A 22340-nucleotide genomic window follows, 5' to 3' on the forward strand; every position below is an offset into this window, starting at 1 on the left:
CCGTCCTCCCCTGTCTGAGGAAATGGGTCCGCTGCTGCAGTCACCTGGTACCAATTAGTTTCCAACTACAACACTAGTCAAAACACTGTTAAACATGTAACAGCTCAATTTGCACAATAGCATTAAAAAAAAAAATCTGGATTTCTACAGGAACATTTGTACAGGAAACATCTTGCAGGACCTTTAGTAGATGTCATACAGTAACAAATATCCTACTTTTTTTTCTGCAGGAATCATGTAGGATATTTGTTCCTGTAAGAAAATCCCCACAGGATTCAGTGTCACTTTCCTGTAGAAATAGCATGTTCTGCAGGAGTAACAAATCCTGCAGGTTCTGCCCCCACAGGACTCCTGCAAGAATTTAGCTGACCCTGTAGGAACATACATATTTTTTACCTGATGTGCAGGATCTTTGAAAATTCCTGCACGATACAGCCGATTCCGGCATGAGTCCAAGTCAACTTTTCCCCTTCAGGATTTCATAAATCCTACAGAATTCCTGCCTCAGAAGTAATTGTGTCAATGACCTGTATAACTTTTTTGTAAGGGTAGATATGCTTACTTTATCTGCAGAGGCAGTAGCATCACATGCTGTCTAATGAGGATGGGTGGATCAGGGTCTGGAGTGAGGAGAGGGAGAAAGGTCAGTATGTGTGCATTTCATACATTTTCCAGTTTCCTTGCACTTCAGTCTCAAAATGCTCTATTTCTAGAGAACACATTTCCCTGGGGGGTGACATGGATTATACACATACCATTTACAAAACCTTACTCAAAGTGAACACAAATTAGCCACACACATTTGGTTTAAAACACTTGTTTATTTCATACAAATCCCAAACAGCAAATAAAATAACGTAGTATTTCAAGATTCTGATGACAAACAACGCTTAATATACATCAAAGCATCACTCACAGAAAGCGAACATCACATATCCCATTACTTACAATAGGAGAATAAAACAGGTCTATTCCCTGCAGTGTACGTAATATTGCACAACAATTCACACAGACCTGCACAGCCGAGGCATACATGCTACAGTTTAAAGTGCTAGCTTGAACCATTAGACTGAGTGTCTGCAGAATATTTGGTTTAACTTACTACTGAAAACCATAGGATTCCCTTTTTCTAAAATCAGCAGTGATATGTACAGTAGCTAGAATAAGACGAGCACTATAGCAAATATCTACTGTGAAAGACAACTCCTGCGGCCACTAGTGACTTGACCCAAGATAAGCAAATTAACAAAAACGCACCTACGAGACATTCAATTTGTTCTGTAAATAATACATTCTGTGATAAACACAATCCCGAACCTGTTAATTAAGTGCATAGACTTTTTAAAGGTGTTTCAACAGTCATTTAAAAAAGGAACAGGTAGAAGTGTTGTGTCCTAAAAGGAATGGTAGAGAATTATGCGCACCAATTCTGAAGCAGCTAGGATTTAAAATTAAGACTACAGATTGTTGTTCGTCAAAATGAACTTACATGATTCAGATAAGCAAAACAATTAACGCAGCAAATTCTAGGATACGCAACACTCAAGTGGACCTAAAACATCACAACACACAGAAAAGGAGGCGTACAGATTTAAAATGCTCCCTTGACAAATTCAGTCAGACATGATCTAGTTCCAACTACAATTTTCCACCAATTTCCCAAATTGCTCAAATTGGACTAAGCTGAGAAACGTCACAGCACATACAAACTCATAGAAAACAAATTGCAGATCTATGACTTATTTCACCCCCCAAAAAAATAATGCCACTAGATATGTACATTGAGATAAACATTTAAAATGGTTAATTTCAGTTTATTATTGGATATATGAACAATCTTAAAAGGCTGAGATTAGGGTACAGTAAATTACTAATGTATTTATGGAAGCCGCAATGAAAAGTAAAATTCTGTTGAGGAGAAAGGTATAGTTTTCCAGGGCTGATAGGCCAGTAGCACAAGGCCCATAGGCCACAAACCTGAGAAAAACAGATTATCCTTACCCTCAAGAAAACAAAACATATGTACAGATATTGTCCAAAAACCCATGTAAAGAAGCCAGAGGGGACCGGGGCTATGTTCAGCAGGGGTAACCATTCAGAAATAGAAAATGTAGAGGCACAAAATTACTCCCTTTTCTAGAGGACAAAGCATCTGATCGGTTTACACAATATATTTCTAAAATCGGAAGGTTCTTAAACGCTGCTGAACAGACCCGTGGTATGCCCTAAAACCTTGTTGTCCTAGCTGATACTCAAGAGCCAATCGTCAACGTGCGTAACAAATGTCTAAGTTCTGTACACTAACATGACATGTGTCAGGAAGAAGTCGCATCGTAGTAGAGTTCCGTGGGACAGTTTGTGTAGTGAGAACATGGAAGTGTTTGAAGTTTCACATTCCCCGTGCTAAACAGAAAACAACCACTGCTATTGAACAACTGCATCCGAGGCAGCAGTGCAAGGTAAATTCATTAACGTGACAATTTAGTGATCAACAACTAATCTCCGTGAGTGTAATTTAACGACAAAAGTCTCCCACTGACACCAACGCACGATTTAGGTCTGAGTAGCACACAGACCTCGTTAGAATTACACCCTGAACGTGAATGTTTAGTGTTACGATTCAGATAAATGTGTTCAGCATTGAAATAGTGTTCAGAGTGGTTAGGTAGTGACATTAAGTGCAAGAAAGTGTGCTCGTCTTTAAAAATAAAATGTGAAAATTTTTTGAGCACGTGTTCAAATCAAATGCAGTGTAACAAACTGGTGTTGACAGACTCTTGACTTAGGACATTGATTAGGTATGATTTGTATTACACATTTTTGGTAGGGATGTTTCTCAACCGAGGGGTCCTTGTGACCTACATACACTCACCCTTGTAAGTGATGACTAGCCTTGCTGTTGTGCACAGTTAGACAAATCATAGCGTTTGTTAGATGATCTATTTACTGTGAAAGGCACATAGACGTAGCTGCAAGGCTCTTCAGGTTTCTCTTGGCTACGTTTTACTGGACTTAGTAGTGATACATAAATAGGTGTTCATTAAAAAACAAAGACCTGGATTAATAGTCAGCTGAAGTACTGCAGACAAAAACAAAAATCACTACAAACATACCTGACTGAAAGCAGAGACCAACATGAACGCAAAGGCAAGTGTTGAGTGTGAGAGACCTGTGTGTGTGGAAGGCCCAGCATCTCACATATACGACAGCCGCTTTGCTGTGATGAACTCCTCTAGATGGACCTTGCCACTACCCATGAGGCCGAAGGCAGGGTACATGGTACCGGAGCAGTCCAACTGCCGCTCGTAAAGGCACCTCATGGTGTCTGCATCGTAGAAGTAGACCCGGCCCGCATCGTAGTCTAGGCACACGCCGATACGCTGTGGCATAGGCAGCACCCGGTTGCTGTGGTCGCCGTGGTCTCCGCCGGCAGAGATGGAAGCTTTGGGGAGGAACATTTTGCCCATGCCCACAGTGAGCAGAGTGAAGGGCTGGGACAGATCATAGCACGTGTCCTCGCTGCCACTGTCGTGGCCACTGTCGTGGTCGTACCTGGAGGTGGGAGACAGGCAACAGTCAGCCTACAACTACAGCCCATTCAATAATACTGTCACACTGATTGTTTCCTCATTGTTACCTGGAAGCCTGTTCAAATATACATAACAGTAAAACCACAGTAGGTAATAGCAGAAACATATTTGAAAGAATTGTTGAAAAGGCCTTTTCTGTGAATTAACCCTCGATAGCACGTGTCAAACTCATTCCACGGAGGGCTGAGGGTTTCGCTCCTCCCTTGTACTTGATTGATGAATTAAGGTCACTAATTAGTAAGGAGCTCCTCACTTGGCTGTCTTGGGCTATCTGAAAAGAAAAACCAGCAGACACTAGGCCCTCCATGGAATGAGTTTGCCACCCCTGGTTTACAAGTTAATGCTTCTTACGTCGCAGGCTTCTTTGTGACTCAGTCCTAATCCTTAGTGAGTGATAGAGTTAGTCTGAGGCGGCAGAGTTTACCTGGGGCTACTAGTGTCTCGGGGGTTGTGGATCCACTCCAGCAGTTTGGAATCAGAGGCCACGCCCACCTTGACCAGGTAGGAGTGGGGCTCCACGTGGAAGGCCCAGTAGTGTCTGCCCTGAGAGATGCCCGTGTCACCGATGATATAGTCCAGGCCCATGTAGCTGCCTGTCTGCACACGCTCAGCAGCCAGCAGGAAGGCCATGCCGGCCATGCTCTCCACAGAGTCACGGCGCTTGCTCAACGCCAGCCGCTCCGAGCTGAAGCCGCAATTGTCGTTGAATAAGAAGCCAAATGCTACAGGAAGAGAGCAACAACACAAAAGGAAGTCAGACGCAGATAGAATGTCCTGTTTGATCATCGTCTCAGGATGCCAGGGAGAAGGTGGGCTTTCATAAAGTGTCACATGAGGGCGCTATTGTAAAGATCTTTTAAAAAAGTGAAGGAATTGACAGAATTTCAAAATTTATCCATGTATTGAAAGACAAACAATGATTTACTTCTCATGTAAGGTTATTTGAAATTATTTTCTAAGCCACATCTGCTGCGACTCAATCTCAAAATAGTTACAACGCCAAAGGCCATAATTACAATTCACTTACCAACTAATATAGTTATGCCTGTGCAATGAGCCATTGCATTCTGTCTCCATGGTAAAGCATTTAATTCATTCACGAAAATCCCTCAAACAAGGGCAAAAATACTAGCCGTTTGCCACTTGTTGCATGAACTACACAAACTTGAGTGATCTTAAAGATACCCTTCATTAAAAAAAAAAAAAAAAAAAATGTATTGTCGTACAGTAATGATAAGTATGCAGTATGCCTACACTGACTTGTGAGGCATGTTGCAGCTACTGTAATGTCTGGTCTGTCTGAGGCCTGCATTGACCCAGAATTCCACCTCATTACTAACACACTGTGCACACCACTGCGAAAAATCCCCAGTCAGGACACAGGAATGTGGGTTCCCAGTCCTATCACTGGGCTTCAATCCACAGTGGACCCAGCTCTCAGCCCTAGTTTACTGCAGACTAATGAGGCAACGGAGGATAAACAAAATCCAAATGGATCAGCAATTGTACACACACATGGAAGTTAGGACGAGAGGGTGGGGACTGTCCAATTCAATAGACTTGAGGAATTAAAGAGATCTAGTGCTTTACAGACGGTATATGACAGCTAAAATCAGAGCACTTAACCATCAGAGGCTGAAAAACACTTTGAAAGTCGTAAGCAGATATATTGTTACTCTGGGACTCTGAAACGCTTCAGTCCGTCTAAAAGAAACAAAGCATTCAAAAGGCTGTGATTTCTGCAATCCAACAAAGGAGATGGTTGCTGAAGTGATAGTCACAGAGATTTCATAACTGTCCACTGTATTTTATCCCACAGTTCACTTTGAACAGTGGAGCATCTGTCTATTTGTAATCTTCTTCTACTTTCACAGCCTAGTAGATATACGCCGGCTATAGAGCCCAGTATACTAGTTTTTCCCAGTTCCTGCAACACAGAAATGGCGTTAAAGCATTGTTACATGATTGCCGAGCATTTTTTAGTTATGAGTTGCTATTCCAGTAGTGCCGTGTTTCAGAATATGGCCCAGGCCCACCTCTCTCCCTGCCCATCACGAGTGCCACCCCTACACATGAATACGACATCATCCTCAGTGCGTTTGTGAGACATCAGTGCCTGGAGCCTACCTGGGGCAGGTGGTGTGTGGAAGGTGACCTCTGGGCTGTAGGGGCTGTAGAGGGAGTTGCGGCAGCTGCGGACTCGGAACGAGTAGAGGCTGTCGGCCTCCAGATCACACACCACTGTGCTAGGGCCGTACACCCTGTCTGTGAGGCGCCAGCGGCTGGCGCCCTCCTCATCCTGCTCCGCGCCCAGCCTCCTGTACTCCAGCACCTGGTGGTCTGTGGCCAGGGTATCCTCAGCCAGCTGCCAGCACAACAAGCCCTCGTTGTAGACGCGACTACGGGACAGATCAATGATGGGAGGCTCGGGGACTGAGAGGGCGGAGAAAAGGAACATGGCAGAGTGAGGGGGTCAGGTTAAAGTCCAAGTCTCCCAAAAAATACAAATATCTAAATTGATAAACTAACATAAGCAAGCCTTGGACAAGTAAGCCTTGACAGACACAACGGTCCATACAAAACATGCTAGACCTTATTTTAAAATGGTATTGGTTATCTGGAAATAAAATTAAAATAGACACACTGGTTTATGTAAGTGCATGGAGTTCTTACGAGATGTGACTGAACTCAGAACAGACAGAATATGGACAGGAAGATTGAGAAGCTAAAAAAATATTGCCAGGAAAAGCACTTTGCAAATCCTTCACCCCCCTCCCCTCACTGCAGACATAGCTTCCTGTCAGCCACAGCCAGGTCCAGCAGGTTTGATCAGGACTGGAGGGGGGGGGGGGGGACTGGGCGGTCTGCCAACCCAGCGGGCTACCAGCCTGAGAGCGCCGCTATTCTCAGAGAAACAACCTATTGATCAGGCTACGGCCGGGACGGGACAGGACAGGCATTACACCAAAGAACAGAGGCTTCTCCTTGTTTCTCACTGGCTGTGAGACCAGACTGCAGCCTCTGGAGGGGCTGGGTTAGGAAGGAGGAGAACGCACAACACCTTTATGGTTCAACTAGTGGGGGGATAGATTCAAATATAGAGCCAGTGAGAGCATAGAAGACTCCACAACACCGTAATGAGATCTGCTTGAGTACTGGGGTTGAAATTACAAATCACCTCTTTGGGTGATATATCTGGGAGGGGGAGGTCACAGTCCCCATCCCCAGACCCCCACCCAAACGGTTTCCTTCCATTTGTTGCCTTGTGAAGACGACCCTGGCATGATCCTGGTCCTGGGTTGGAGCTGTTCGTTCCTCTACTCTGTCTGGTCTAGTTTAATGAGAAATCCATGCAGCGCTGCTCCATGTAGCCCTCTTCTACAGGTCTGAACCCTGTCCTAAGGACAGCCTGGCCCCCGCGCTGCCAACCAACTGTCGCTAACGAACACAGATGACCCTTCGTCTCACTACGGGGAGACAAAGCAGGGCCCCTTTGTGGTCAGTAATCTTTATAGCGCAACGAGCTCACAAGCCCATTCAATACACACAGTAATACCTGTGGGACAGAAGGAGCAGGGTTGGAACTCATTCTGAGGACAGCCACAGTTAGATGGGAGCCTATAAGACGCCTCCTGTTTACTTCCAGGGTAGCACTGCCCCTACTTAATATGCGCATGTCAAATCAGTTCCTTTTCACAGGAACATAATTATATCCAGCCCGCTGCACAGTTCCCTTTTCTCTAAATCGAGTCTATATGCAAAGCAGTGGACCAGCAAAAAGCCCTGCAATGCTCTCTGTGCCAAAATCCCTGTGTGTATATCAGGAGTGTAACCGGCTTATTGAATTAAAAGGGCTTCTGGTTACCAGTGTCTTAACAGAGAGCAGAGCCCAGGAGGAGGTGAAAGTGACTGACGGGTTGAGGCGGAGGTGAGTTAAAGGGGAACCAATGAGGAGTGTCAACAAATTACGGTTCAACTTTGGGCTTGCATTGCAATGTCTGCATACATTTTTACATATTAGGAGTGTGGGGTGGGGAACTCACCTCCCCCAAAACATAGCTCCTTCAGCAGAGTCTCCTCTCTGGAAGTTTCCAGCACAAACTCATCAAAGGAGGGGTCAGCCGCGGGGTGGAACGTCCTCAGAGACTCAGTGGATTTCGCAATTCTGGAGAGATAGAAAAGAGGAAACAAAATGGCAGCTATTGACTTTGTAGTGAACACAAAGTGAATGGCTGCCCTCCATAACTGGCTACGAGACTATTGCAGCTCTGCTAAGCTTCCCAGTAAAGAAAGAAATTATCAAGCATCCCAGAAGTGTTAAAAATAGCCCACGCTAACATATGTAGCTTAAGAAACTAGGTTCACGAAATCACTCATTTGCTAGTAACAGATGATATTGATTTTATGCCTCAAACTCACTCAGAACACCTTTGATGATAGTGGTAGCAATATATGGTTATAACATTACAGAAAAGACAAGGTGTTTCTCTTTATATTCAGAACCACATTCCTGTAAAGCTTAGAGGATCTCATGTTAAATACTGTTGGCTAATATGGCTACAGGTTCATCTGCCTCACTTAAAGCCCATTCTGGTGGGAAGCTGTAATAGACCACCAAGTGCTAACAGTCAGTATCCGGATAATGTGTGAAATGCATGTGATATCAACAGAGGTATATTTTCTGGGTGATTGAAATATTGACTGGCTTTCATCAGGCTGCCCACTCATGAGGCGGCAGGTAGCCTAGTGGTTAGAGCGTTGGGCCAGTAACCGAAAGGTTGCTGGATAGAATCCCAGAGCTGACATGGTAATCTGTCATTCTGCCCCTGAACAAGGCAGTTAACCCACTGTTCCCCGGTATGCCGTCATTGTAAACAAGAACTTGTTCTTAACTGACTTGCCTAGTTAAATAAAGGTTCAATTTTCAAAAATTATTCGATCTTCAAAAACTAATGCCTGCAACCTAGTGTAGGTTATCAATCTACCAGGGTAGTTACAAACAGTACAGGAATGAGATCATCAACATGTGTTGATCATATCTTACCTAATGATGCAGAAATTAGTTTGAAAGTAGTATTCAAATCCATCGAATGTAGTGATCACAATATAGTAGTCATATCTAGGAAAACCAACGTTCCAAAGGCTGAGCCTAATAGTGTATAATACGACCCTGGCATGATCCTGGGTTGGAGCTGTTCGTTCCTCTACTCTGTCTGGTCTAGTTTAATGACAATACATACAATAAGTTTTGTAGTGAGGTTGTTGATGTGAATATTATTTGTTGGTCCATTTTGAGCAACCAGACGCTGCACTTGACACATTCATAAAATTGCTTATCCCAGTTACTAACTGGGATAAGCAATGCACCCATTAAGAAAATGACTTAAATCCCCATGGATTGATGAGGAATTTAAAAAAAAAAATGTATGGTTGAGAGGGATGAGGCAAAAGAGATGGCAAAACTGGCTGTACAACCGATTGCCAAAACTGACTAAACAAAAATAAACTACACTATGAAAAAAAGATAAATGACAAAGACAGTAAAAAGCTTTGAAGCACCTTAAATGACATTTTGGGCAGAAAAGCAAACAGAGCTCCATCATTCATTGAATCAGATGGCTCATACATCACAAAACTCACTGATATGACAACTCATTTCACGTTTTCATTGGCAAGATTATCAAACGTAGGCATGCAATGAAGGCAACAAACGCTGACACTACAGATCCAAGTATATCCAAACAAATTATCATAGACAAGCATTGTCATTTTGAATTCGGTAAAGCAAGTGTTGAACAGGTGAAAAAAATAGTCGTCTAGCAACAATGACAAGCCACTGGGGTCTGACAACTTGGATAGAAAATTACTAAGGACAATAGCGGACAATATTGTCATTCCCATTTCCAATTTAGGCCTACTAGAAAGTGTGCCCCCTCACGCTTGGAGGAAAGAAAAAGTTACTCCCTTCACTAATAGTAAAGCCCCCTTAACTGGCTCAAATAGCCGACCAATCAGCTTGTTACCAACCCTTAGTTAACTTCAGGGGAAAAAATTGTTTGACCAGATACAATGTTATTTTACAGATTTTCAGCACGCTTATAGGGAAGGACATTCAACAAGAACTTCACTTACACAAATGACTGATTGGCTGAGAGAAACTGATGATAAAAAGAATGCGGGGGCTGTTTTTTTAGACTTCAGTGCAGCTTCTGACATTATCGATCATAGTCTGTTGCTGGGGGAAAAAAACGTAGAGTAAGTAAAGCCAGTGTGTCTATGTATGCGGATGACTCAACACGTCAGCTACTAAAGCAACTGAAATGACTGCAACACTTAAAGAGCTGCAGTTAGTTTCAGAACGGTGGCAAGGAATAATTTAGTCCTAAATATTTCAAAAACTAAAATAATTGTATTTGGGACAAATCATTCACTAAACTTCAACTAAATCTTGTAATAAATAATGTGGAAATTAAAGTGACTAAACTGCTTGGAATAACCCTGGATTAAACTGTCATGGTCAAAACATTGATACAACAGTAGCTAAGATAGGGAGAAGTCTGTCCATAATAAAGCGCTGCTCTGCCTTCTTAACAGCACTATCATCAAGGCAGGTCCTACAGGCCCTAGTTTTGCAGCACCTGGACTACTGTTCAGTCGTGTGGTCAGGTGCCACAGAGGGACTTAGGAAAATTGCAATTGGCTCAGAACAGGGCAGCTGTCCCTTGGGATGTACAGAGCGCTAACAATAATATCCATGTCAATCACGTGGATCAAAGTGGAGGAGAGATTGAGTTCATCACTAATTGTATTTATGAGCGGTATTGACATGTTGAATGCACCGGTCTGTTTGAACTACTGGCACACAACTCAGACACCCATGCATACCCCACAAAACATGCCACCAGAGGTCTCTTCACAGTCCAGAACAGAGGCACGCTGTACTACATGGAACTCTATTCCACATCAACTCATTCCAGCAGTAAAATTTGATTAAAAAAAAAAAATCTGATAATACACCTTATGGAACAGCGGGGACTGAAGCAACAAACAGACACATGCATACAAACACATAACATATGCACTATACACAATGGATTTTGTGTTACAGATATGTGGTAGTATACGCCTGAGGACACGCACTTAATGTTGTGAAATCTGATATGAATGTATTTCAAATGTATAACTGCCTTCATTTTGCTGGACCCCAGGAAGAGTAGCTGCTGCCTTGGCAGGAACTAATGGGGATTCAAAATAAATACATGCTAGCAAAGAGACCACTATCAGAGCGGGAACCATTTCCCAGGCAAGATAAATGAGCATGGGAGACTTGTGTGGGTGGGTGAATGTAAGTGTTAGGTGAATGAAGTCCCAAAGCTGCTTTTTTTTTTGTACAACTTTAGATTAATTAGCAGGATTAGAGCTCGAGCAGGACATGGGGAACGTAAACAGCACTTCACCATTCCAATCTGTCCCAGTGTCCCTGATACTTGGTGTCATGGATCTCTGACACACTCAACCTACCCATAAGCAGATTTATTTTAGTACTGGAGGAGTCACAGGGCCCAAATCCCCATTAGGAAACCTAGATGACAAGAGCAGCCACAGGGAAATGGCATTCTGGCCTGTAATAGTTTGAAAATGGGTCCTTTAAGAATAAAGGCCTTTCGATTACTGACCTCAATTAAACAATGGTGATATTAAATAACCATTAGCCTTTATCGCCACTGATGGTATCCGTCGGGAGCCAGTCTCTACTGTGCCTTTGTTTACTAATGTGTTGGGAGTGGCAGGCAGTCAGGGCTGGAGGCTGACGGTGTAGGGTGAAATTGCCCTAGAAGCTGATCTTCCCTCAGATTAGCAATTCCCCACTACTGGTTTAGGTTATGATTGGAGGGGAAGCTGAGCCTAGATCTGCACCTAGGGGAAATTTGTCCCTGGAGGGGAGGCTGACCTGGTGTGCAGCTGCTTGGCCGTCTGAACGAAGCAGGATTGGTCTGTCTCCTTGAGGACCTCCTGGGCGTAGCCCACCAGGCCACTGTTCTCCAGCATGCCCTGGTACTCCTCCACCTGGCCCCTGAGCTGCTCCAGACGCCGCGTCCTCGACTGCTCGATGGAGTTCAGCATCTCAGACTTCCTCTCCTGGAGGGTCTGGAACAGCCGCTCAAAGTGGTCATAGGCCCCACACTCCGCCACCTTGCCATTCTCCTGTAGAGGTAGGGAAGGGTGTCAATGCATCATGGTGCCATAATACTGCATAGAAATCTGTTTGTGCCATCATGCACAAAAAGTAAGAACAGTAAGAATGATGGCACAACCAGATCTGGGACCAGGCTAGCATAGAAGTAATATTACAACAAAATGTAAACGAGAGAAAGCCATCATAATACAGTACAGACAAAGTCAGACTAAGCAAACCCTTCTGCAGTGGAATTCATGCAAATTAGTATGTATTTACATGCATTTGAATATGTGACCTTCCTTCTCAGTGCAGACAATGTCCCTTTGTTATTTAATATAAGACAAACAGTCAGACACAGGACTAGTTTTATTCCGTCAACAACTACTTGCCTCAGTTTCATTGATCAACACCTCCAGGTGGGAAATCTGAGTCCTCACTTGGTCCTCTTTGCTGATTAAGTAATGGATACTCTTGGATAGCTTCTCCTGTTGGTATCACAACAAAGAACATTTGAGAGCATTGAGAAACCCGATTGAAATCCTACCTCATCCCGGAATGTTCCTGTTGTTCATCAGAACAAAACACCCAATATGCCTCTGCATACAGTAAGGCCAGCAGAGAGATCGTCAGAGATGTTCAATAGATAGATAAGCATAAGATACAAATGATTACATTAAATATGGATGAGTCAGGCCCGGTGCCTGTGTCCATAGGCCTCTAAGATTACAGTCAAAGGACACAAAGTCCTCTGTCCCTCTGCTTTCAGTGGCTGACTGACCTCTGTCTAGTCTGGGGGGGGGGGTTGCTTGTTGATGACCGCACATGTGGATTACACTGCTCAAAGGTAAACTGATCCTGTGGACGTGTGCCACTCAGCAGATACAAATGACTGATAAATATTTCATTAAGGGGCTCAAAATAAAATCATTTATTGGTTGTTTACATAGTTCAGCAGATGTTATAGCAGGTGCAGCAAAACGCTTAAGTTACTAGCTCCTAACAATGATGTAAATTAAGTAGACATAAATAAAAATGTCAGAACAAATCCAATTAATCCAAATAGCACTAACAGTCATCCAAATGCAATCTATACAAAGATTTACACAAGATACTGTATACTAAGAATGCTATGTACAGCAGTAGATCTACTGAAATGAGCTGTTGAGAAAACAGTGTCTAAACACACAATGCAAAAACTCCATGGGAAATAAGCTTCCGGACCAGAGACCGGAAGATAAATACACATGTGAATGGTGGGCAGACATGTATACCCATTCACATACTAAGTAGTTATATAGAATGAGCCTAGAATACAGTATTATTATTTACCTTTATTTAACTAGGCAAGTCAGTTAAGAACAAATTCATATTTTCAATGGCGTCCCCTTGTTCAGGGGCAGAATGACAGATTTTTACCTTATCAGCTCGGGGATTCGATCTTGCAACCTTTCGGTTACTAGTCCAACGCTCTAACCACTAGGCTACCTGCCGCCCCACAACAGTATATACATTTGATGTCGGAAGTTTACATACACCTTAGCTAAATACATTTATACTCAGTTTCACAATTCCTGACATTTGATCCTAGTAAAAATTCCCTGTAGTAGGTCAGTTAGGATCACCAACTTTATTTTAAGAATGTGAAATGTCAGAATAAGTTATATTAATTTATTTCAGCATCACATTCCCAGTGGGTCAGAAGTTTACATACACTCAATTAGTATTTGGTAGCATTGCCTTTAAATTGTTTAACTTGGGTCAAACGTTTTGGGTAGCCTTCCACAAGCTTCCCACAATAAGTTGGGTGAATTCTGGCCCATTCCTCCTGACAGAGCTGGTGTAACTGAGTCAGGTTTGTAGGCCTCCTTGCTCGCACACGCTTTTTCAGTTCTGCCCACAATTTCTATAGCATTGAGGTCAGGGCTTTGTGATGGCCACTCCAATACCTTGACTTTGTTGTCCTTAAGCCATTTTCCACAACTTTGGAAGTATGCTTGGGGTCATTGTCCATTTGGAAGACCCTTCCAAGCGACCAAGCTTCAACTTCCTGACAGATGTCTTGAGATGTGGATATATTGAAGCAACATCATTTTCCTACCTCATGATGCTATCTATTTTGTGAAGTACACCAGTCCCTCCTGCAGCAAAGCACCCCCACAACATGATGCTGCCACCCCCGTGCTTCACGGTTGGGATGGTGTTCTTCGGCTTGCAAGCATCCCCCTTTTTCCTCCAAACATAATGATGATCATTATGGCCAAAAAGTTATATCTTTGTTTCATCAGACCAGAGGACATTTCTCCAAAAAGCACAATCTTTGTCCCCATGTGCAGTTGCAAACCGTAGTCCGTAGCTTTTTTATGGCGGTTTTGGAGCAGTGGCTTCTTCCTTGCCGAGCGGCCTTTCAGGTTATGTCGATATAGGACTCGTTTTACTGTGGATATAGATACTTTTGTACCTGTTTCCTCTAGTATCTTCACAAGGTCCTTTGCTGTTCTTCTGGGATTGATTTGCACTTTTCGCACCAAAGTATGTTCATCTCTAGGAGACAGAACGCGGCTCCTTCCTGAGCGGTATGACAGCTGCGTGGTCCCATGGTGTTTACACTTGTTTGCATACTATTGTTTGTACAGATGAACGTGGTACCGTCAGGCATTTGGAAATTGCTCCCAAGTATGAACCAGACTTGTAGGTCTACAATTTTTTTTCTGGGGTCTTGGCTGGTTTCTTTTGATTTTCCCATGATGTCAAGCAAAGAGGCACTGAGTTTGAAGGTAGGCCTTGGAATACATCCACAGGTACATCTCCAATTGACTCAAATGAGGTTAATTAGCCTTTCAGAAGTGGAAACATCTAGGAGCAACAACGGCTCAGCTGAGAAGTGGTAGGCCACACAAGCTCACAACGGGACCGCCGAGTGCTAAAATGAGTTTTTAAAAAGCAGTCTGTCCTCGGTTGCAACACTCACTACCGAATTCCAAACTGCCTCTAGAAGCAAGAACTGTTCGTTAGGAGCTTAATGAAAATGGGTTTCCAATTGCCGAGCAGCCTAAGATCACCAAGCGCAATGCGTCGGCTGGAGTGGTGTAAAGCTTGCTGCCATTGGACTCTGGAGCAGTGGAAACACGTTCTCTAGAGTGATGAATCAGGCTTCACCATCTGGCAGTCCGACGGACTAATCTGGGTTTGTCGGATGCCAGGAGAACGCTACCTGCCCGAATGCATAGTGCCAACTGTGAAGTTTTGTGGAGGAGGAATAATGGTCAGGGACTGTTTTTCATGTTTTGGGCTAGGCCCCTTAGTTCCAGTGAATGGAAATTGTCATTGTACGTTGTAGCATTACAATCTAGACCAGGGTTTCCCAAACTCAGTCCTCGGGACCCCAAAGGGTGCATGTTTTAGTTTTTGCCTTAGCACTACACAGCTGATTAAAATAATGAACTAATCATCAAGCTTTGATCATTTGAATCAGCTGTGTAGTGTTACAGCAAAACCCAAAATGTGCACCCCTTGGTGTCCCAAGGACCGAGTTTGGGAAAAGCTGTTCTTGACCATTCTGTGCTTCCAAGTTTGTGGAAGGCCCTTTCCTGTTTCAGCATGACAACGCCCCCATGCACAAAGCGAAGTCCATACAAAAATAGTTTGTCGAGATCAGTGTGAAAGAACTTGACTGGCCTGCACAGAAATCTGACTTTAACCCCTTTGGTGATGAATTGGAATGCCAACTGCAAGCCAGGCCTAATTGCCCAAAATCAGTGCCCGAACTTACTAATGCCCTGAATGGAAGCAAGACCCCGCAACAATGTTCCAACATCTAGTGGAAAGCCTACACAGAAGAGTTAAGGCTGTTATAGCAGCAAAGGGGGGGGGGGGGCAATGCCATATTAATACCATGATTTTGGAATGAGATGTTCGAAGATCAGGTGTCCACATACTTTTGGCCATGTAGTATGTCAACATCACTGCTTCACTGACCAGTTGAGCAGACAACCACTTCAAAACTAACACTTTCCCCAAGGATGTATTCATTACTACACATAGTAGCAAAAATACTTGCGACAAAAAACAAAACTTTCTTATTGGACAAATTCAGATAGGTTCCTCCCCTTTCGGCCCATTTGGTTCCTAGAGTACACACCCCTGATTCCTTTCAAGTCAGGTCAAGTCAACGGTTCGAGACAACAGTTCATTATACGGTACCTTGAGGATCTTGTAGGCACTGCTCATGGATGTGACTTTGTGGTTGGCATGGGAGCCTCCCAGCTTGCACAGGTGACAGACTGGACGGCGGCACACCTCGCAGTACATGTTGACCTTCTCCATCTCATGCTCCGGACACATCAGCACCTGATGGACGTGAGAAACACATTGGACTAGCTGACATTTTCAATGCCGCAAACACGTCACACCTCAAAATGCAAAACAGAAGTACTGGAGGACATTTTTAATGCCCAGAAATCATTAGTTCTGAATGGGCAACTGCACAACAAAAGACAGGCAGAGAAGAGACTGGTATTGTCAGCCCAAATTAAAACTTATCGCAACAATGAATGCTAGTGAGCTGGTTAAGGACCAGTCCTGTCAACATATCTGATGGCTGCACCATTAACCCGATCAACTCAATGAGTCATCCACCATCATTGACATGAGCAGGTCACTATTCTAAAATCAACACCAGAAAAACCTGCTTGCGATAAACAATGAAAACCCCTCCGAGGTGGACAAGGGTATCTACCTTGGGCCTAAAATTCATGGTGGGCCCCACATACTCGTGCTGGGCTTTGGGGGTGCCCCATGGGTGGTGGAACTTGAAGCACTCGTTGCAGTAGCTGGCCTTGCAGTCCATGCAGCTCTTGGTGGCCTCCTGCTGGGGCGGCTTGCACATGTTGCACATGATGGCCACGGCGGCGCGGGCTGCCTGCCGGTAGCGCTCCACGATGCTCTCCAGGGTGAAGTTCCGGAAGAGCATGCTCATGCCCCGCTCACCCAGGTCCACATCGTGTTGGCAGCCTGGGCACGGGAAAGTGGTAACGCGGGGGGTCACAGAGCCACGTCTCCATCCTGGTGAGGAGATGGAGCCTGCTAGGACAGAACAGCCATTAGAGTACTAATCGAAGGGTGGGCCTGCACAGAGACAGGCGGACAAACAGACTGGAAGGGTCAGTGTACGACATAACAAACACGGGTCCTTCCTTCTCCGGCAGCTCTCGCTACAGGGTGACCCCTCTCAATAATGGATCACACAAGAGATAGGAAGAGCATGTGTTTACAATGACCTGGACATAAAGATTCACGTAAAATGTAAATGATTTTAAATAAATTACAAAATCAGGTGGAAAGTAAAAGGTGGGAAACCCACTGACAAAACTAACTGAAAAAGCAATGACACAGAACAGATCAACCAAAGGGTAAGAACGTAATTGATTTCCACTACCTGCAGAGAAAATTCATTTTGAAACCATTTGTCCAGTTCAATGCATCACAACCAGATGCCTTGTAAAGCATCATCATCTAGAAAGACTACAAAGCTGTAGCATAATATTAGAAAAAATGCAGACAAAGGCATTCATGACACATGACAGATGCAAACAGCTGGACCTTGTCACTGAGCATGAAACGCATTTAGGAAAATGGCAAGCAAAGGAAGAAAAAAAAACATTTTGCAGAGCACCAACAGACGAGTGGTGGGCGCAAAGCAAGCATGCGGGTCAATCATGGCGTTTGCATTTGGAATGTGTGTGTGACTGTATAATAATGGCAGACTGAGGAGGATAGAGTAGTGGGTGAGCAGGCTTGATGTATTGGATGAAGCGGCAGGTCAGGGAGGGGATTGGGATGGAAAATCAATGAGGTGGGGGCCACGTGTCCTGGCCTGAAGGCGATGGGGATATTAATAGGACAGATACTTAGGCTGAGTGGGTGTTCTGGTCAGGGAGGGAGGAGGTTGCTGCAGCATGTGCCTACAGCAAGGTGTACGGTAGCAGGCTGAGACACACTGCCTGCTGCCACAGTGGGATTCAGAGGGTGATTGCTAGTGCAGAGAAAGAGCTCAGGGCAAAAACTGACGAGTCATTGCAAGGCCATTATAGCAGGGCAAAGGGGTGGGTTACCTACAGAACCACATCACTAACACGGTTCGAGTCATCATAATGCGACAGAGCCTCATCACCATTACCAGGACTGCATTACAAAAGGGATGCAGGCAATCTTGCCAAGAGTATGTGACTAAACCAAATACTGTACACACTGGGAGAAATACATCCTCCCTACACCTTTTTTTAACTCTACTTGAAAAATAAACTGTCAAGATGAATGATTTCAGACAAAGCTGTTGGTTGCCTTTAATACTTGATCTCTATGAAAGGGAAGACTGGTTGGTATCCTGCATTAAGTAAGACTCATTCTGGTGCCATTTTAGATACTTGTTCAGATGCACTTGTTAGGAGAGATGTTGTGAAGTGTTTATAATATAGGGAATATTTCACTAGCATTAGGACAATTGCGGCATAGCCTTTTTAAAACATCTACTGAGCGCTACAACATAAAAAAATAAGTAAAAACTGAATGAATGAAAAATGTCTGCTAAAGTTTCAGTAAGACCATTGTTTTGTTTGGCACTGTGCTTTAGGGGCGTGTCACAAATGTGTGTGCTTTATGGGGCATGTCACATCAAATAGAACAAATTAGTTGGTTAGAACATTGGCTTGTAGCTAAGAGCAATCTCTACAAACACATGAGTCTCTAAAACGTTATCATTTTCAATTACAGATGAACCGTAGTGCTAAAAAAGCATCCTTGGGGCAAGCCTGTCAGCAGGCATATGATTGAAGGTTGCAGTGGTATAATCTAGTGCACATGTCAAACTCATTCCACGGAGGGCCGAGTGTCTGCGGGTTGTCACTCCACCTTTTTACTTGATTGATGAATTCAGGTCTAATTAGTAAGGAACTTCCCTCACCTGGTTGTCTAGGTATTAATTGAAAGGAGGAAAAAAATACAGAAACCTGCAGACACTGCCCTCCGTGGAATGAGTTTGACCCCCTTGCTCTAGAGAATCTTGGCATATCTAAAACTAACCCCCTGTGTTGTGTTACATAGAACTAGGTCCCCTGCTGCTTCTAAAAGTGAATCTACTGGCCTCCTCCACAAGGTACTGAATGCATCAGAGGCTACAGGGATGGGAAACCCCTCTACATTTGCCCAGGCATTAAGAAATTCCACTTTAAACCAATTCCTTTATGTCCATTCCCATTTCTCTCACCTCTGAGATTCCCATCCAGAGCTGTAGCTCGCTCACTCACTCATTCTCCAACCTACTTACTAAGACATGCATGTGTTGAAAGGGGAGCACTAAACCCTGAAAGCACCAGGCCAGGAAAAAAAAAAAAACTGAACAAAACACCAAATGTAGACAATTTGGTAGGACATAATTTACATTTATGCCTTTGCTCAGTAGACTTTTTAAAAAGCCAGAATGCCACGTCTACCAAGATCAGGTGGTCTATTGTCAGCTGTGTGTTACGTACAGTAGAGTAACAGTAAGTTGGGGTTCACAGGGGGGATCTAGTAACACTGTACTCACTACTACAGCTATTCAAAAAATGGAACCCGCGTCTACCTCTCCTCCCAAACGACCTTCTCTGCAGTGTGGCTGCAAGCAATGGACAAAGAAGTGAAGTGAGATTAACATATACAGTATGTGAACAGAAGTGGAGTCAAACCTGATGTACTTCCAATAACAGTGGACAAGTGCCAACACAACAGTGCTTAAAATAAATTGCCCTCTTAAAAAAGGTTAAGGTCAAAACATGTGAAATCACATATTTCAAAACATCTGTAGGTACATTGAGTTTAACATACTCTAAAACAAAAAAAAAGTCTGGTCTGAATCCTAATAAAACAAGGTGAAGAAAACATTGAGGTTGCAGTAACAAACCATTGTTAGCTTTGAAAGCACTTGTCTGATAAATATAGTGGAGTCCTGGCTTCAGTTCATTTAATCCCCCATTCATTCCACCATGACCACCACTGGGCTGACATCCAGTCAGCAAGGATAAAAAACATTACTGTAATGCTGTCAGAGATTTAAGACTTTTACTGAAAGGTATGTTAAAGTGATACTTAAAGAATTTGGCAATGGAGTGCTTGATCTACTTCCCCAGAGTCAGATAAACATGTGGATACCATTTTATGCCTCAGTGTCCAGTATGAAGGAAGTTGGAGTTAGCAGATAGCGCAATGACTGGAAATCTATGAGTAACGATAGTTAGCACTGGCTCGCAAAACTACCTCCAACTTCCTTCATACTGGACACAGACATAAAAATGGTATCCACGAGTACATCTGACACTGGGGAAGTAGATCAAGGAACCCATTGCCAAAATATTCCTTAAGTAATGTCCTTTAAGATTGTCAAAGTAATTATCAGATTTTGTGTTACTAAATCTGCATGAGTGCAATGGTTACTAACCTCACAAGGGTTGTAATTTAGTTAATGATTCTTAAGATGACCAAGGAAGTATTATAATTTTACCAGCTCTATAACCCTGTTTTTCTAAACAGCATTGAATGTATCCACTGTTTTAATAGATGCAGACCTGGACATGAAGAATGGGCACATTCAGGTTGGGCAAATGTGAATTGGTTGGTGTTTTGGAGTGGCAGGGTGAAAGACTGCCTTGTCTCACTCCATGCTGCTAGCGCCTTGGACTTAGACATTGACCTCTTTTTTTTTGCAAAGCAAATAATATTGCCCCCCCCCCCCAACCAGCACTCAAGCATTTTAAATGCTTTAGTGGGATAACAGTCATGCTTCGTTCCACCATCTGTACATAACTCAAGCCTTATTCTATCAAGGTGCTGAAAATGATAGGCATGTTGTGTTAAGAAATTGCTTGGTATTACTAATATCCACACAATAGAACTATAATTTAAAGGATTTTTGAAGTGAATGCCTTACGGACATGGAACTAGAGTCTAGACAAAACAAAAGTGATGACTTAAATGCTTGTCGTGTTACTTCATTCTGTTAAAGAAACTTAAGACCAATCTCAAAGTGGACAAGATTAGAGGAAAAGTATGAACATCTAACATGATGATTTTAAACTGGATGAGATCGGTGGTGGTGTCCATTTCATTCTACAACCCAGAGAATGACTTTCAGCAAATACATGTGAAAGATGAACCTGGGTATGACATGTCCATAGAACGTCACTGCAAATTGCATGTGATGTTGTCAGAATCACAATATGGGCATGAGGACTGGCCAAACTCAAACGCACCTGATCTTGCAAGCCTATCCAGCCTCTCCATGCTTGGCGAGGGCACTCTGGATCGTGGTCCTGGGCTCCCAGGGAGGGAACATTCAGACCCAGCATCGAAGGAATCCTCATGGTTCAACAGCAGCAGCTCTCGGACACACTTGTGACAAACACTGTGCTGACAGGGCAAGATGAGGGGGTGCGTAAACAGCTCCTTACAAATCGGACAAATGAGCTCCCGCTCAATATTCTTGATAGGGACCTGGTGTGGACACAGACAGCACTATTATGTCTACAGTAGTCTCAGGCGAACTGCTCCCACATACAAGAGAGATCAGGCAGGTAGACAAGACTAAGCCTACAGCAACTCGGTCCTAGGGTCCCCAAGGGGTGCACATTGTTGTTGTTTTTTGCCCTTACATTACACAGATGATTAAAGTCAACATCAAGCTTTGATTATTTGAATTAACTGTGTACTGTTAAGGTTAAAAAATAAATTAAAAAAAAAAAGCACACCTTGGGATAACCAGGAACGATTTTGGGAAACGCTGGCCTACAGTAATATACATAGTATGAACCGATATTATCGTTACTTTTTAAACATTTCATTTGAAAGGGAAGCCAGTTTTAATAGACTAGGCATACGTCTAAAATAAAGCACATTCTTCATTGTATTAGGCTTGCTCACTTCAAATACTTTGAAACCGTCAAACAAAACCAAACTCACCTGACACTAATCAATACATTTGAATTTTTCCTAAACAAAACATTAGTGTAGCGTCTACCCTGGTAGGCTATGCACGTAGTTTAGGAAGTTCATGCATCAGCTTGTTGGTTAGCTGAGGAAGCACAAAATGGTTACAGCAAAGCTAACAATTCCTCGAAAAAAAGGAACCACAGATTCTCATTACCATATGAGAAGGAGTACTTGCTATAGAAATACCCTAATTTTGACCTCGCAATTTGAAATAATATAAGGTCAACCATGGAGTCTGTAAACCTCTAACAATAATTAATCAGTATCGTTCCACGGGGGTGTTACTAACTTAGCATAGTTTGTCATATAAAACCAGTATGACCTGTACAATTTCCACTTACCGATACAATTGAGTTGCGTCGCGACACTGCAGACATGATGAATATCTTTTTTGTTTTTGAGGCGTTTAGCTTATTAAAAGTTGTCCAGCGTTTGTTACAGATTACGACTATTGCACTCAAGAGCGCTGTTGAGTCGACAGTGAATTAAATACCATGACTAGACGCTATGGATGAAACTGCGAGGCGTGAATCAGCAACAGCGCTGGTGCAGTT

At 43.4% G+C, this 22340-nt stretch overlaps 1 protein-coding gene across 2 annotated transcripts; it reads right to left on the reverse strand.

Annotated features, from left to right (window-relative positions):
- Positions 1-811: 811 nt before the first annotated feature.
- Positions 812-21096, reverse strand: LOC120053658 (E3 ubiquitin-protein ligase TRIM36-like). 2 transcript variants are annotated; one of them, XM_039000833.1, is made up of 10 exons: positions 21047-21096; positions 18118-18122; positions 16505-16851; positions 15970-16116; positions 12159-12254; positions 11542-11795; positions 7634-7755; positions 5718-6023; positions 4015-4312; positions 812-3552 (listed from the first exon to the last, which is right to left on the reverse strand). In XM_039000833.1, the coding sequence occupies exons 1-10, from the start codon at positions 21079-21081 to the stop codon at positions 3195-3197; spliced, it is 1968 nt and encodes a 655-aa protein (XP_038856761.1). In that variant the 5' UTR covers positions 21082-21096; the 3' UTR covers positions 812-3194. The 2 variants fall into 2 exon arrangements, with proteins under 2 accessions (XP_038856761.1, XP_038856768.1); XM_039000840.1 differs by lacking the exon at positions 18118-18122 and having other exon boundaries at positions 16505-16848; positions 21051-21096.
- Between the last annotated feature and the right edge of the window lie 1244 nt (positions 21097-22340).

This window comes from Salvelinus namaycush, chromosome 1 (genome assembly GCF_016432855.1).
Source record: "Salvelinus namaycush isolate Seneca chromosome 1, SaNama_1.0, whole genome shotgun sequence".
NCBI classification, from domain to species: domain Eukaryota; kingdom Metazoa; phylum Chordata; class Actinopteri; order Salmoniformes; family Salmonidae; genus Salvelinus; species Salvelinus namaycush.